The sequence below is a fragment of the Dendrobates tinctorius genome, unplaced genomic scaffold (genome assembly GCF_039654945.1).
Source record: "Dendrobates tinctorius isolate UK_male_01 unplaced genomic scaffold, ASM3965494v1 ptg000103l, whole genome shotgun sequence".
Classification (NCBI taxonomy): Eukaryota; Metazoa; Chordata; class Amphibia; order Anura; family Dendrobatidae; genus Dendrobates; species Dendrobates tinctorius.
In genome coordinates, this window is record NW_027361771.1 from 40,422,065 (window position 1) to 40,439,476 (window position 17,412).

The 17,412-nt window shown below is 45.9% G+C and overlaps 1 protein-coding gene across 3 annotated transcripts in view; it reads left to right on the top strand.

The window, feature by feature from the left end:
- ZDHHC5 (zDHHC palmitoyltransferase 5) overlaps positions 1-17,412 on the top strand; it is an 84,062-nt gene that overhangs the window by 13,017 nt on the left and 53,633 nt on the right. For 2 of the 3 annotated variants that reach the window (XM_073588273.1, XM_073588271.1), the window contains exon 2: positions 16,372-16,837. In XM_073588273.1, the coding sequence (XP_073444374.1) occupies positions 16,734-16,837 (104 nt within the window). In that variant the 5' untranslated portion in view covers positions 16,372-16,733. Of the gene's footprint in view, positions 1-9,096; positions 9,198-16,371; positions 16,838-17,412 lie in introns of all 3 variants that reach the window. The other variant, XM_073588272.1, reaches the window with a different exon arrangement.

Genomic DNA, 17,412 nt, shown 5'->3' on the forward strand with positions numbered 1-17,412 from the left:
CCGCAAAATAATGAGCATGCTGCTTATTTTTCCGTGATGCAATTCCGCCACGGCAAAATTCACAGCATTGCGGAATCCCATAGGGATGCTGTTTTTTTTGCGTAATCGCGTGTTAAAAAACACCACGAAAAAAACGTGACGTGTGAATGCAGCCTTAGTGATACATTACTGGAATCAGGGTTTTTGACTCTACAACATGCTGTTCTTATCTTACATAACAAAAACCTGCTGAGATGACAGAGTCCCTTTAAGAACCTAAATCTTAGTATATAAACTATGTATACCAAGGTAGGATTGCAATGAAACACCCCTTGTCTGGCAGCTGGTGCTCCATTGCATTACTGGGAGCCACTGTAGGCCTAATGAAATACTGGGGTGACTTGGTGAGTAGAGTCGCAGATTGCCATAAATGTCCTCATGGCTGAAACTGCTGCCTACAGAGTTCCGGGAACATTTAGTGCAGCCTAAATAATTTTAAAAGGTGTGTATGGACTAAGCTGCACGGGAGGCTAGTCCTACATGCTTCTATACACCCTGCTCCCTGTGCGTGACAGCTCTTCTAATATAGACACCTGGGGAGCCATGTGTAGTCTGACAAGCCCCTCTGATTACTAGGAGGTGGTGTACATCTTAGGCTTTGCTTGGTGAAGAGTTTTAGCCACAATCATTCATTTTTATGCAATTTTTTTTTTTTTTGTGGCTTCAGTTGGTGTCCTTTTTGGTGGATCAGAGTCTGTATAGAATGGACTGACTCTGAAAATAATACATTGGGTGCAGTAGTACAGTGCAAATGTGCTGTAAATGTTTTCATAAGAATTTGGGAAAGTTAGGAAATGTTCTATAAATGTCTGTTCTGTTCCTGATCTAGGCTTTTAGTTGAGATGTATCTGTGCTGTACTTTATGTACTTGCTCAGTAGGGAGGCAGTGCTGTGGGGTCAGGGTATGTACATGCTCAGTAGTGAGGCAGTGCTGTGGGGTCGGGGTATGTACATGCTCAGTAGTGAGGCAGTGCTGTGGGGTCGGTGTATGTATATACTCAGTAGTGAGGCAGTGCTGTGGAGTCAGGGTATGTACATGTTCAGTAGTGAGGCAGTGCTGTGGGGTCGGTGTATGTATATACTCAGTAGTGAGGCAGTGCTGTGGGGTCAGGGTATGTACATGCTCAGTAGTGAGGCAGTGCTGTGGGGTCGGGGTATGTACATGCTCAGTAGTGAGGCAGTGCTGTGGGGTCGGGGTATGTACATGCTCAGTAGTGAGGTAGTGCTGTGGGGTCGGTGTATGTATATACTCAGTAGTGAGGTAGTGCTGTGGGGTCGGGGTATGTACATACTCAGTAGTGAGGCAGTGCTGTGGGGTCGGTGTATGTATATACTCAGTAGTGAGGCAGTGCTGTGGATTCAGGGTATGTACATGCTCAGTAGTGAGGCAGTGCTATGGGGTCGGGGTATGTACATGCTCAGTAGTGAGGCAGTGCTGTGGGGTCGAAGTATGTACATGCTCAGTAGTGAGGCAGTGCTGTGGGGTCGGAGTATGTACATGCTCAGTAGTGAGGCAGTGCTGTGGGGTCGAGGTATGTACATGCTCAGTAGTGAGGCAGTGCTGTGGGGTCGAGGTATGTACATGCTCAGTAGTGAGGCAGTGCTGTGGGGTCGGGGTATGTACATGCTCAGTAGTGAGGCAGTGCTGTGGGGTCGGTGTATGTATATACTCAGTAGTGAGGCAGTGCTGTGGAGTCGGGGTATGTACATGCTCAGTAGTGACCAGTGCTGTGGGGTCGGGGTATGTACATGCTCAGTAGTGAGGCAGAGCTGTGGGGTCAGAGTATGTACATGCTCAGTAGTGAGGCAGTGCTGTGGGGTCGGGGTATGTACATGCTCAGTAGTGAGGCAGTACGGTGGAGTCGGGGTATGTACATGCTCAGTAGTGAGGCAGTGCTGTGGGGTCGGGGCATGTACATGCTCAGTAGTTTGGCAGTGCTGTGGGGTCGGGGTATGTACATGCTCAGTAGTGAGGCAGTGCTGTGGGGTCGGGGTATGTACATGCTCAGTAGTGAGGCAGTGCTGTGGGGTCGGGGTATGTACATGCTCAGTAGTGAGGCAGTGCTGTGGAGTCGGTGTATGTATATACTCAGTAGTGAGGCAGTGCTGTGGAGTCAGGGTATGTACATGCTCAGGAGTGAGGCAGTGCTGTGGGGTCGGGGTATGTACATGCTCAGTAGTAATTCAGTGCTGTGGGGTCGGGGTATGTACATGCTCAGTAGTGAGGCAGTGCTGTGGGGTCGGGGCATGTACATGTTCAGTAGTGAGGCAGTGCTGTGGAGTCGTTATATGTACATGTTCAGTAGTGAGGCAGTGCTGTGGGGTCGGGGCATGTACAGTGGGGCAAAAAAGTATTTAGTCAGTCAGCAATAGTGCAAGTTCCACCACTTAAAAAGATAAGAGGCGTCTGTAATTTACATCATAGGTAGACCTCAACTATGGGAGACAAACTGAGAAAAAAAAATCCAGGAAATCACATTGTCTGTTTTTTTTTTTCATTTTATTTGCATATTATGGTGGAAAATAAGTATTTGGTCAGAAACAAAATTTCATCTCAATACTTTGTGATATATCCTTTGTTGGCAATGACAGAGGTCAAATGTTTTCTGTAAGTCTTCACAAGGTTGCCACACACTGTTGTTGGTATGTTGGCCCATTCCTCCATGCAGATCTCCTCTAGAGCAGTGATGTTTTTGGCTTTTCGCTTGGCAACACGGACTTTCAACTCCCTCCAAAGGTTTTCTATAGGGTTGAGATCTGGAGACTGGCTAGGCCACTCCAGGACCTTGAAATGCTTCTTACGAAGCCACTCCTTCGTTGCCCTGGCGGTGTGCTTTGGATCATTGTCATGTTGAAAGACCCAGCCACGTTTCATCTTCAATGCCCTTGCTGATGGAAGGAGGTTTGCACTCAAAATCTCACGATACATGGCCCCATTCATTCTTTCATGTACCCGGATCAGTCGTCCTGGCCCCTTTGCAGAGAAACAGCCCCAAAGCATGATGTTTCCACCACCATGCTTTACAGTAGGTATGGTGTTTGATGGATGCAACTCAGTATTCTTTTTCCTCCAAACACGACAAGTTGTGTTTCTACCAAACAGTTCCAGTTTGGTTTCATCAGACCATAGGACATTCTCCCAAAACTCCTCTGGATCATCCAAATGCTCTCTAGCAAACTTCAGACGGGCCCGGACATGTACAGGCTTAAGCAGTGGGACACGTCTGGCACTGCAGGATCTGAGTCCATGGTGGCGTAGTGTGTTACTTATGGTAGGCCTTGTTACATTGGTCCCAGCTCTCTGCAGTTCATTCACTAGGTCCCCCCGCGTGGTTCTGGGATTTTTGCTCACCGTTCTTGTGATCATTCTGACCCCACGGGGTGGGATTTTGCGTGGAGCACCAGATCGAGGGAGATTATCAGTGGTCTTGTATGTCTTCCATTTTCTAATTATTGCTCCCACAGTTGATTTCTTCACTCCAAGCTGGTTGGCTATTGCAGATTCAGTCTTCCCAGCCTGGTGCAGGGCTACAATTTTGTTTCTGGTGTCCTTTGACAGCTCTTTGGTCTTCACCATAGTGGAGTTTGGAGTCAGACTGTTTGAGGGTGTGCACAGGTGTCTTTTTATACTGATAACAAGTTTAAACAGGTGCCATTACTACAGGTAATGAATGGAGGAAAGAGGAGACTCTTAAAGAAGAAGTTACAGGTCTGTGAGAGCCAGAAATCTTGATTGCTTGTTTCTGACCAAATACTTATTTTCCACCATAATATGCAAATAAAATGAAAAAAAAACAGACAATGTGATTTTCTGGATTTTTTTTTCTCAGTTTGTCTCCCATAGTTGAGGTCTACCTATGATGTAAATTACAGACGCCTCTCATCTTTTTAAGTGGTGGAACTTGCACTATTGCTGACTGACTAAATACTTTTTTCCCCTCTGTACATGCTCTGTAGTGAGGCAGTGCTGTGGGGTCGGGGTATGTACATGCTCAGTAGTGAGGCAGTGCTGTGGGGTCAGGGTATGTACATGCTCAGTAGCGAGGCAGTGCTGTGGGGTCGGGGCATGTACATGCTCAGTAGTGAGGCAGTGCTGTGGGGTCGGGGTATGTACATGCTCAGTAGTGAGGCAGTGCTATGGGGTCGGGGTATGTACATGCTCAGTAGTGAGGCACTGCTGTGGGGTCGGGGTATGTACATGCTCAGTAGCGAGGCAGTGCTGTGGGGTCGGGGTATGTACTGTGCCTACAAGTAGTATTCAACCCCCTGCAGATTTAGCAGGTTTGATAAGATGCAAATAAGTTAGAGCCTTCAAACTTCACACAAGAGCAGGATTTATTAACGGATGCATAAATCTTACAAACCAAAAAGTTATGTTGCTCAGTTAAATTTTAATAAATTTTAAACATACAAGTGTGGGTCAATTATTATTCAACCCCTAGGTTTAATATTTTGTGGAATAACCCTTGTTTGCAATTACAGCTAATAATCGTCTTTTATAAGACCTGATCAGGCCGGCACAGGTCTCTGGAGTTATCTTGGCCCACTCCCCCATGCAGATCTTCTCCAAGTTATCTAGGTTCTTTGGGTGTCTCATGTGGACTTTAATCTTGAGCTCCTTCCACAAGTTTTCAATTGGGTTAAGGTCAGGAGACTGACTAGGCCACTCCAACACCTTGATTTTTTGCCTCTTGAACCAGGCCTTGGTTTTCTTGGCTGTGTGCTTTGGGTCGTTGTCTTGTTGAAAGATGAAATGACGACCCATCTTAAGATCCTTGATGGAGGAGCGGAGGTTCTTGGCCAAAATCTCCAGGTAGGCCGTGCTATCCATCTTCCCATGGATGCGGACCAGATGGCCAGGCCCCTTGGCTGAGAAACAGCCCCACAGCATGATGCTGCCACCACCATGCTTGACTGTAGGGATGGTACTCTTGGGGTCGTATGCAGTGCCATCCAGTCTCCAAACGTCACGTGTGTGGTTGGCACCAAAGATCTCGATCTTGGTCTCATCAGACCAGAGAACCTTGAACCAGTCTGTCTCAGAGTCCTCCAAGTGATCATGAGCAAACTGTAGACGAGCCTTGACATGACGCTTTGAAAGTAAAGGTACGTTACGGGCTCGTCTGGAACGGAGATCATTGCGGTGGAGTACGTTACTTATGGTATTGACTGAAACCAATGTCCCCACTGCCATGAGATCTTCCCGGAGCTCCTTCCTTGTTGTCCTTGGGTTAGCCTTGACTCTTTGGACAAGCCTGGCCTCGGCACGGGAGGAAACTTTCAAAGGCTGTCCAGGCCGTGGAAGGCTAACAGTAGTTCCATAAGCCTTCCACTTCCGGATGATGCTCCCAACAGTGGAGACAGGTAGGCCCAACTCCTTGGAAAGGGTTTTGTACCCCTTGCCAGCCTTGTGACCCTCCACGATCTTGTCTCTGATGGCCTTGGAATGCTCCTTTGTCTTTCCCATGTTGACCATGTATGAGTGCTGTTCACAAGTTTGGGGAGGGTCTTAAATAGTCAGAAAAGGCTGGAAAAAGAGATAATTAATCCAAACATGTGAAGCTCATTGTTCTTTGTGCCTGAAATACTTCTTAATACTTTAGGGGAACCAAACAGAATTCTGGTGGTTTGAGGGGTTGAATAATAAATGACCCTCTGAATAAACTTTTCACAATTTAAAAAAAAAAATTAAAGAAATAACATTCTTTTTTGCTGCAGTGCATTTCACACTTCCAGGCTGATCTACAGTCCAAATGTCACAATGCCAAGTTAATTCCGAATGTGTAAACCTGCTAAATCTGCAGGGGGTTGAATACTACTTGTAGGCACTGTACATGCTCAGGAGCGAGGCAGCGTTGTGGGGTCGGGGTATGTACATGCTCAGTAGTGAGGCAGTGCTGTGGGGTCGGGGTATGTACATGCTCAGTAGTGAGGCAGTGCTGTGGGGTCGGGGTATGTACATGCTCAGTAGTGAGGCAGTGCTGTGGGGTCGGGGTATGTACATGCTCAGTAGTGAGGCAGTGCTGTGGGGTCGGGGTATGTACATGCTCAGTAGTGAGGCAGTGCTGTGGGGTCGGGGTATGTACATGCTCAGTAGTGAGGCAGTGCTGTGGCGTCGGGGTATGTACATGCTCAGTAGTGAGGCAGTGCTGTGGGGTCGGGGTATGTACATGCTCAGCAGTGAGGCAGTGCTGTGGGGTCGGGGTATGTACATGCTCAGTAGTGATGCAGTGCTGTGGGGTCGGGGTATGTACATGCTCAGTAGTGAGGCAGTGCTGTGGTGTCGGGGTATGTACATGCTCAGCAGTGAGGCAGTGCTGTGGGGTCGGGTATGTACATGCTCAGTAGTGAGGCAGTGCTGTGGGGTCGGGGTATGTACATGCTCAGTAGTGAGGCAGGGCTGTGGAGTCGGGGTATGTACATGCTCAGTAGTGAGGCAGTGCTGTGGGGTCGGGGTATGTACATGCTTAGTAGTGAGGCAGTGCTGTGGGGTCGGGGTATGTACATGCTCAGTAGTGAGGCAGTGCTGTGGGGTCGGGGTATGTACATGCTCAGTAGTGAGGCAGTGCTGTGGGGTCGGGGTATGTACATGCTTAGTAGTGAGGCAGTGCTGTGGGGTCGGGGTATGTACATGCTTAGTAGTGAGGCAGTGCTGTGGAGTCGGGGTATGTACATGCTCAGTAGTGAGGCAGTGCTGTGGAGTCGGGGTATGTACATGCTCAGTAGTGAGGCAGTGCTGTGGGGTCGGGGTATGTACATGCTCAGTAGTGAGGCAGTGCTGTGGGGTCGGGGTATGTACATGCTCAGTAGTGAGGCAGTGCTGTGGGGTCGGGGTATGTACATGCTCAGTAGTGAGGCAGTGCTGTGGGGTCGGGGTATGTACATGCTTAGTAGTGAGGCAGTGCTGTGGGGTCGGGGTATGTACATGCTCAGTAGCGAGGCAGTGCTGTGGGGTCGGGGTATGTACATGCTCAGTAGTGAGGCAGTGCTGTGGGGTCGGGGTATGTACATGCTCAGTAGTGAGGCAGTGCTGTGGGGTCGGGGTATGTACATGCTCAGTAGTGAGGAGGTGCTGTGGAGTTGGCTTACCCACCCCACAGCCCTGGTCATAGGTCCCAATTTCAGCCTTGGATTTCGAGGTTTAATTCTATAAAAATGAAAAACATGGGTGTTACATTGAGGGATGTAACGTTACACATGTTGCATCATTAATCTTTACACTCCAATATCACTCATTCTATTTTGTCAACCATCTCAGGGCAGGATGATGCAGTCAGTCACATCATTATACTGCTTTTGGCTGGATTCACACAGGATCCAGCAGGGCATCTAGATATTTTCGGTGAAACAGCAGAGTCATTAACAAGCTCTGCCTTTTACTCTGGTGGATCTGCAGGGTTAACTTTTGCAATTTTTTTCTTGGTTCCTGCCCTTAAAAAGAATTGGTTACCAGGATTTTGCTACCTAATCTGAGAACAGCATAATTTAGAGAAAGAGACCCCGATTCCAGCGATGTGTCATTTACTGAGCGGCTTGCTGTAGTTTATATAAAATCACACTTTTATCAGCAGGAGTTTATCACTAGAGGACTACTTTGCCTTCTGCCAGGTAGTCAAACCATGCCCCACCCACTGATTGTGCATAGGTAGAAAGCTGCCAATGTACACAGCTGCCAATCAGTGGTGTAGGCTGGGTTATGCAGAGCTAAGCATTCAGAGAATTGGCAGATCTGAGGCATATAAAACTGTGACTTTTATCAAAACTAATCTATGCAACCCAGAAAGTTACTTATCATTGGGATAATGGTCTCTGCCCCTACATTATGCTGTGCTCAGATGGGGTAGCCAAAACCTGGTGACAGATTCCCTTTAAGACCCCAGCAAACCACTGTTTTGCCTAGGGTTTCAGGAATCGGATCACCACAACCTGTTGTAAAATTAAAATTTTCAATTAAAGGTTTTTAATGTTATAAACATTTGGTGTGAGATGTATGTATAAATACTGTTGTGCTCAAAAGTTTACATACCCCGGCAGAATTTTTGCTTTCTTGGCCGTTTTTCAAAGAATATGAATGATAGCACTATACTTTTTTCTCCACTCCTGGTTAGTGGTTGGGTGAAGCCATTTATTGTCAAACTACTGTGTTTTCTCTTTTTAAATCATAATGATAACCCAAAACATCCAAATGACCCTGATCAAAAGTTCACATATCTCATTTCTTAATGCCGTGTATTGCCCCTCTAACATCAATGACAGCTTGAAGTCTTTTGTGGTAGTTGTGGATGAGGTTCTCTATTTTCTCAGATGGTAAAGCTGCCCACTCTTGGCAAAAGCCTCCTGTTCCTGTAAATTTCTGGGCTACTGTATATACTCGTGTATAATGCCTCCAGTATTTGCAGATAACGTGTTGCATTCATCTTTCCTTCAACTTTGGCCAAGTGTCCTGAGCCTTTTGTAGCTCGCACATCCCAAAAACATCAGTGATCCACCTCCATGCTTTACAGTAGGAATGGTGTTCTTTTCATGATAGGCCTTGTTGACCTCTCTCCAAATGTAACGTTTATGGTTGTGGCCAAAAAGTTAAATTTTGGTCTTATCACTCTAAATCACCTTGTTCCGGAAGTTTTTAGGCTTGTCTCTGTTGTTTTTTGTATTGTAGACGAGATACTTTGTGACATTTGCGCAGTAATGGCTTTCTTCTGGCGACTCGACCATGCAGCCCATATTTCTTCAAATGCCTCCTTATTGTGCATCTTGAAACAGCCAAACCGCTAGTTTTCAGAGAGTCTAGTATTTCAGGTGATGGATTTTTTTTTGCATCCCAAACAATTTTCCTGGCAGTTGTGGATGAAATTTATGTTGGTCTACCTGACAGTGGTTTTATTTCTACACAGCCCCTGATTTTCCATTTGTTAATCACATTTTGAACACTGCTGACTGGCATTATCAATTCCTTGGATATCTTTTTGTATCCCTTTCCTGTTTTATACAGTTCAACTACCTTTTCCCGTAGATCCGCTGACAATTCTTTTTCTTTTCCTATAACTCACAATCCAGAAATGTCAGTGGCTGGATGGAAGATGCAAGCGTCTGTCTGGATCCCAGAAACTCACTCAGCTTTTATGCACACACACTGATTACAAGCAAACAGGTCACAGGTGAGGATGTTACCTTTAGTAGCCATTTAAACCCATTTGTGTCAACTTCTGTGCATGTTATCAGGCCAAAATCACCAGGGTATGTGAACTTTTGATCAGGGTCATTTGAATGTTTTGGGTTGTCATTATGATTTAAAAAGAGAAAACACAGTAGTTTGACAATAAATGGCTTCACCCAACCACTAACCATGAGTGGAGAAAAAGTTTTGGTGTTATCTTTCATATTCTCTGAAAAAAGTCCAAGAAAGCAAAAATTCTGCCAGGGTATGTAAACTTTTGAGCACAACTGTATATTACACTTACAATTTGAGTTAATTGCAGGTGCTATGGCAGTATTTGAAGGGTCTTGTTTAGGTAAAACAAGTTGTCACCTATCTAAAGGATAAGTAATAGCTTAATGTTTGATGGTGGGCAGATCAGGGAATTTTCACCCCTGTTTCAAAATGGTGTGACCGCTACTCCCGTTCATTCTCTTTGGGGCTGCGGGAAAATTCTGAGCACAGCATTCAGCAGCCCCATAGTAAATGAGCGGGACCATTGGTTGAGCATGCGCATTGTCACTCCATTCGAACTGGGATAAAAGTTTCAGAAATATCCATGTCGACGGTAAAAATGTGTGCTGTATCCACATGGCCCGAAAGACTGCTCGACAAGGAAGAAGCCGCAGCTTGAAAACTGCATAAATAAGCCAGATTACGGTTTGCAATTGCATGTGCGGAGAGAAGTATTCTGGTCTGAAACAAAAATGCAACTCTTCATCTTGCTTTTTCTTTCTCCAGCAACTTAGGTGCGATTTTTCTATTATTCATTGTGATTTTTCATCTTTTTTTATCTGTATTTATTACCCCTCCTCCCCCTTAAAAAAACAAACAAAAAAAAAAAAAAAAACCCCAGAGAAGGAAAGCTTGTAAACTAAAGATCATCCAAACCGTGAAACACAGGGGTGGCAGTAAAATGTTGTGGGGCCAGTCTTCTTTAAAATAGATGGGATTGTGGAAGGACAATTATGTTAAGATATGTAAGCAATATCTCAGATATTGCAGTCAAATCAAATCTCATGCTTTGCACTGGGGAGGGGTAACACCCTGAAACATGTGTCAATAAATTGAGATTTTGGTTTTTATCCTAAGTCACATGGCAAGGTTCGTTAAAGGGTCAATATTGACTTTCAGGATTGCTGCTTCCAATAGGTGGCACTAGAACTCTAGTCATCTTTCTTTCTGAAGAGATAATTCACATATAACATAACAAAGTGAAGGTAATGAGTGGTCATCACAAAGCCCTGACCCCAATCCTGTATGGGCAGAACTGAAAGTGTGTGTGAACACAAAGGCTAAAAATCTGTCTGTGCTACATCAGTTATGTCAGAAGAATGAGCCAAAATTCCAGCATCTTTTGGAGAATATAGACACATCCTCAATATACAGTTGCAATAAATATTATTGACCTCCAATTGCAAATTAGGTTTATCACTAACCTTTACAAACCACCTAATTTTGCAATGAATCAAGAACAATCGAAACAGCTGAGCAGAACTAATAGAACTAGTGGTTTCTCCAAATTCTGCACATAGTGCCGCCTTTACCGATTCCTGCTGTCTCGGTTCCAGTAGTCATTTTTCAGCAGGTTATAACAGCCTGAGTACTAAAAACGCTTGTCATGAAGCGGTGATTCGTCTTGAGACTATAGTTATCAGTAAAATGTCATTTTGGGTGGACTTTGGAGAAACCACTTGGATGGATGGCTAGCATTTCAGCAGTTCAGGAACTGTTGTGAGGATGACGGGCACAATCTCCAGCTCGCCTCTAATGTAGGAGTCCAGCCATGGAATCGTGTTTCCCGTCTCTAATACAACTGCTATGGGGAAGGTGGGGCGCAGCACCTAGGAGGCTCAGTCGTTGACAAAGGTGTAGGTCCTTGGTGGAGGATTTGGCCATTAACCTGTTCTGCCATCTGGTTACGATTTTACCATCTGGAGCTGTAGAACCACCCAGAACCATGGAAAATGCAGCTCATTTTCTTATGCCTTCTCTAACATTATCTTGGACTTCTAATCAGGGCTGTGGAGTCGGTAAGCCAAACCTGCGACTCCGACTCCTCAATTTCCCTTACACCGACTCCAACTCCGACTCCAACTCCACGACTCCGACTCCCCCACATATTGCTTATATTTAAGTGAAAAATTTATTGTAGTACAATGTGAACCTCAGACATTTAATCATTTTTATGATCCAATAATCAAGATATTTAGATAGAACAGAATATATATTGGTGTACTACCCGGTTTTCATTCTTTTTGGTACAGATACGATATGGATAGACAGATATGGATAAATGGGTAGAGCAGATTTCTAATCTGCTTTTGCTATTGAAAACATTATCTATGAGCTCAAAAACCTTTCAGGTGATGCAGTTTTTTAAAAAGATGATCAGCTTTTGCAGCTGAAAAACGTATCCTCAAAAAACACAGGAAAAACGCTGTGTGTGAATGTAGCCTTAGATCAGGAATATAACAGCCATTTATAGGACATTTCATAACTTTCCCAAACTCCTATGAAAAAATATTCAGCACATCCTGCATTGAATTACTGTACCCAATTTATTATATATTTTAGGAGTCGGAGTCGGTCCATTTTATACCGACTCCAACTCCGACTCCGACTCCACCAAAATGAGCACCGACTCCACGACTCCGACTCCACAGCCCTGCTTCTAATTACATGTCGTATAGGTTTCTCTGTGCGATCTGTAACTGGATTTAGGGTCCTAGGCTAAAAAGAATGTAGTAGCTACTGGTATAGAAATGGCCACGTCCATATATTCTCCAGTGAAGGAGGAAGAATTGGAACCATGTAAAATGCATTTTATGGGGGGTTTAGCTCCTTTATAGAGCAATTGTAAGACACCTATCTGCACGCACAGCATGCACGCTGCCCGGCCTGTTCTCTTGCACTTTGTCTTTGCTGTATGTGAATGACTGACATAGGGAAGTATACTTGCATAGAGTTTGTAGATTACACATTTAAATTGGCACTGCAATAGGTAGTGTAATAAGTGCCGGGCTAAATGCCAGCAGGAAGATCCAGCTAGCTGTCAAACAAGCCTGGACATCGCACTGTGAAAAGCTCTGATGTGGATTTTTGTTTTGGCTTTATTCCATCAGACCATGAAGGTACTTGCTTTACTCGATTTACTCAAAAATGCACTGCGAGTACTAATGGAAAAAACACCTACTTCAGGCTAAAGTCATAAATCAGATGATAAAGTGCAATTTCCACACTTGTAGCTTTCTCTCTCCGGCTGGTTTGTGTGTTCTGTGCTGTTTCTGCCCGTGTGTAGCCTGGCTTACTATATCACTGTTCCTTCTCCAGCTGGTTTGTGTGTTGTGTGCTGTTTCTGCCCGTGTGTAGCCTTGCTTACTATATCACTGTTCCTTCTCCAGCTGGTTTGTGTGTTCTGTGCTGTTTCTGCCTGTGTGTAGCCTGGTTTACTATATCACTGTTCCTTCTTCTCTCCGGCTGGTTTGTGTGTTGCGTGCTGTTTCTGCCTGTGTGTAACCTGGCTTACTATATCACTGTTCCATCTTCTCTCTGGCTGGTTTGTGTGTTGCGTGCTGTTTCTGCCTGTGTGTAGCCTGGTTTACTATATCACTGTTCCATCTTCTCTCCGGCTGGTTTGTGTGTTGCGTGCTGTTTCTGCCTGTGTGTAACCTGGTTTACTATATCACTGTTCCTTCTTCTCTCGGCTGGTTTGTGTGTTCTGTGCTGTTTCTGCCTGTGTGTAGCCTGGCTTACTATATCACTGTTCCTTCTCCAGCTGGTTTGTGTGTTCTGTGCTGTTTCTGCATGTGTGTAGCCTGGTTTACTATATCACTGTTCCATCTTCTCTCCGGCTGGTTTGTGTGTTGCGTGCTGTTTCTGCCTGTGTGTAACCTGGTTTACTATATCACTGTTCCTTCTTCTCTCGGCTGGTTTGTGTGTTCTGTGCTGTTTCTGCCTGTGTGTATTGTAACCTGGCTTACTATATCACTGTTCCTTCTCCAGCTGGTTTGTGTGTTCTGTGCTGTTTCTGCATGTGTGTAGCCTGGTTTACTATATCACTGTTCCTTCTTCTCTCCAGCTGGTTTGTGTGCTGCGTGCTGTTTCTGCCTGTGTGTAGCCTGGCTTACTATATCACTGTTCCTTCTTCTCTCCGGCTGGTTTGTGTGTTGCGTGCTGTTTCTGCCCGTGTGTAACCTGGCTTACTATATCACTGTTCCATCTTCTCTCTGGCTGGTTTGTGTGTTGCGTGCTGTTTCTGCCCGTGTGTAACCTGGCTTACTATATCACTGTTCCATCTTCTCTCCGGCTGGTTTGTGTGTTGCGTGCTGTTTCTGCCCGTGTGTAACCTGGCTTACTATATCACTGTTCCATCTTCTCTCCGGTTGGTTTGTGTGTTGCGTGCTGTTTCTGCCCGTGTGTAGCCTGGCTTACTATATCACTGTTCCATCTTCTCTCTGGCTGGTTTGTGTGTTGCGTGCTGTTTCTGCCCGTGTGTAGCCTGGCTTACTATATCACTGTTCCTTCTTCTCTCGGCTGACTTGTGTATTGCGTGCTGTTTCTGCCTGTGTGTAGCCTGGCTTACTATATCACTGTTCCATCTTCTCTCCGGTTGGTTTGTGTGTTGCGTGCTGTTTCTGCCTGTGTGTAGCCTGGCTTACTATATCACTGTTCCTTCTTCTCTCCGGCTGGTTTGTGTGTTGTGTGCTGTTTCTGCCTGTGTGTAGCCTGGCTTACTATATCACTGTTCCTTCTTCTCTCCGGCTGGTTTGTGTGTTGCGTGCTGTTTCTGCCTGTGTGTAGCCTGGCTTACGATATCAGGTTTGTGTGCTGCGTGCTGTTTCTGCGTGTGTGTAGCCTGGTTTACTACATCACTGTTCCCTCTCTCCGGCTGGTTTGTGTGCTGCGTGCTGTTTCTGCCTGTGTGTAGCCTGGTTTACTATATCACTGTTCCTTCTCTCCAGCTGGTTTGTGTGTTGCGTGCTGTTTCTGCCTGTGTGTAGCCTGGTTTACTATATCACTGTTCCTTCTCTCCGGCTGGTTTGTGTGTTGTGTGCTGTTTCTGCCCGTGTGTAACCTGGCTTACTATATCACTGTTCCTTCTCTCCGGCTGGTTTGTGTGTTGTGCGCTGTTTGGGCCTGTGTGTAGCCTGGCTTACTATATCACTGTTCCTTCTCTCCGGCTGGTTTGTGTGCTGCGTGCTGTTTCTGCCTGTGTGTAGCCTGGCTTACTATATCACTGTTCCTTCTTCTCTCGGCTGGTTTGTGTGTTGTGCGCTGTTTGGGCCTGTGTGTAGCCTGGCTTACTATATCACTGTTCCTTCTTCTCTCCGGCTGGTTTGTGTGTTGCGTGCTGTTTCTGCCTGTGTGTAGCCTGGCTTACTATATCTGGTTTGTGTGCTGCGTGCGGTTTCTGCCTGTGTGTAGCCTGGTTTACTACATCACTGTTCCCTCTCTCCGGCTGGTTTGTGTGCTGCGTGCTGTTTCTGCCTGTGTGTAGCCTGGTTTACTATATCACTGTTCCTTCTCTCCAGCTGGTTTGTGTGTTGCGTGCTGTTTCTGCCTGTGTGTAGCCTGGTTTACTATATCACTGTTCCTTCTTCTCTCCGGCTGGTTTGTGTGCTGCGTGCTGTTTCTGCCCGTGTGTAACATGGCTTACTATATCACTGTTCCTTCTTCTCTCCGGCTGGTTTGTGTGTTGTGTGCTGTTTCTGCTCGTGTGTAACCTGGCTTACTATATCACTGTTCCTTCTCTCCGGCTGGTTTGTGTGTTGTGCGCTGTTTGGGCCTGTGTGTAGCCTGGCTTACTATATCACTGTTCCTTCTCTCCGGCTGGTTTGTGTGCTGCGTGCTGTTTCTGCCTGTGTGTAGCCTGGCTTACTATATCACTGTTCCTTCTTCTCTCGGCTGGTTTGTGTGTTGTGCGCTGTTTGGGCCTGTGTGTAGCCTGGCTTACTATATCACTGTTCCTTCTTCTCTCCGGCTGGTTTGTGTGTTGCGTGCTGTTTCTGCCTGTGTGTAGCCTGGCTTACTATATCTGGTTTGTGTGCTGCGTGCTGTTTCTGCCTGTGTGTAGCCTGGTTTACTACATCACTGTTCCCTCTCTCCGGCTGCTTTGTGTGCTGCGTGCTGTTTCTGCCTGTGTGTAGCCTGGTTTACTATATCACTGTTCCTTCTCTCCAGCTGGTTTGTGTGTTGCGTGCTGTTTCTGCCTGTGTGTAACCTGGCTTACTACATCACTGTTCCCTCTCTCCGGCTGGTTTGTGTGCTGCGTGCTGTTTCTGCCTGTGTGTAGCCTGGTTTACTACATCACTGTTCCCTCTCTCCGGCTGGTTTGTGTGCTGCGTGCTGTTTCTGCCTGTGTGTAGCCTGGTTTACTATATCACTGTTCCTTCTCTCCAGCTGGTTTGTGTGCTGCCTGCTGTTTCTGCCTGTGTGTAGCCTGGTTTACTACATCACTGTTCCCTCTCTCCGGCTGGTTTGTGTGCTGCGTGCTGTTTCTGCCTGTGTGTAGCCTGGTTTACTATATCACTGTTCCTTCTCTCCAGCTGGTTTGTGTGTTGCGTGCTGTTTCTGCCTGTGTGTAGCCTGGTTTACTATATCACTGTTCCTTCTCTCCGGCTGGTTTGTGTGCTGCGTGCTGTTTCTGCCCGTGTGTAACCTGGCTTACTATATCACTGTTCCTTCTTCTCTCTGGCTGGTTTGTGTGTTGTGTGCTGTTTCTGCCCGTGTGTAACCTGGCTTACTATATCACTGTTCCTTCTCTCCGGCTGGTTTGTGTGTTGTGTGCTGTTTCTGCCCGTGTGTAACCTGGCTTACTATATCACTGTTCCTTCTCTCCGGCTGGTTTGTGTGTTGTGCGCTGTTTGGGCCTGTGTGTAGCCTGGCTTACTATATCACTGTTCCTTCTCTCCGGCTGGTTTGTGTGTTGTGTGCTGTTTCTGCCTGTGTGTAACCTGGTTTACTATATCACTGTTCCTTCTCTCCGGCTGGTTTGTGTGCTGCGTGCTGTTTCTGCCTGTGTGTAGCCTGGCTTACTATATCACTGTTCCTTCTCTCGGCTGATTTGTGTGTTGTGCGCTGTTTGTGCCTGTGTGTTACATGGCTTACTATATCACTGTTCTCTCTTCCCGCAGGTTGTGAATTAATCCAGGAGTGCAGCTCCAACACGGACCGAACCTCCGCCCCCAGTGTCATCAGCCACATGGATTACCAAGGGATTACTGCAAAGAGGGAGACAGACTAATAAGGGGAGGGGGCAAAGGGCTGCAAGACGTTGTATGCTCCCCTCACTCTGGAGATTTAGAGGAGGGGAGGCTTTCACTATTAGCGACCCCCGAATTATTAGTCGCTGATTTGTTCGATCATGTGGGGACATATTTAATAGCCTTTGTATACTGCCCCCTTTCCATAGATTTTTGTATATATTTCTCACATTGCCTACTAGTGCTGTGTGGGGATATGCTGTACCCCCTAGTCCCATCCTCCCATCTTCACGATGCCTGCAGGAACTGTCAAGTCATTCAAACCCAGCAAGTACATCCCTGTGTCAGCAGCAACCGTGTTTCTAGTGGGATCCACAACGCTTTTCTTCGCTTTCACGTAAGTCCTGCAAGACCATAAAAAGCTGTGTATGCAGAATACATGATTGCCTTCAGCGATCTTCTCATTTGGGCTAAGACCTGAGCGTAGTACCCGTGTCCGGACACTGTTGGTGCGCCCCCTATTACCTGGCTCCACGTGCCGACAGTCTGGACACATTTACTATTAGATTTATTTTATCTATTTATTGATCCTTTGTTTCCTACCTGCTTCTTTCTGTGTCTCTCCATTTATCTCCCGTTTATTTGTCTGACACTTCCATCTGTCCCTTTAATTCTGTCCCAGATTTGGGGATTACTTGGTATATACAAACCATCTAAAGAGATTACACCAGTCTGAACCTCATGATATATCCATCAGCGCCTGACTACTCCGAAATAAAAAAACAAAACAACGCTGTGACCTCCCTCTTAATCATTTAGTCACGTGACGACGCAAAAAAAAGCCAAGCGCGATTTATCCGTCTGATAGATGTGAACATTGTGAAGAAAATCAAAAATAGTTCCTAAGGTAAAGAAATTGATGTATAGTAATAAATATGTGCAAAATAGTAATATAGTGCTAAATACATCAAG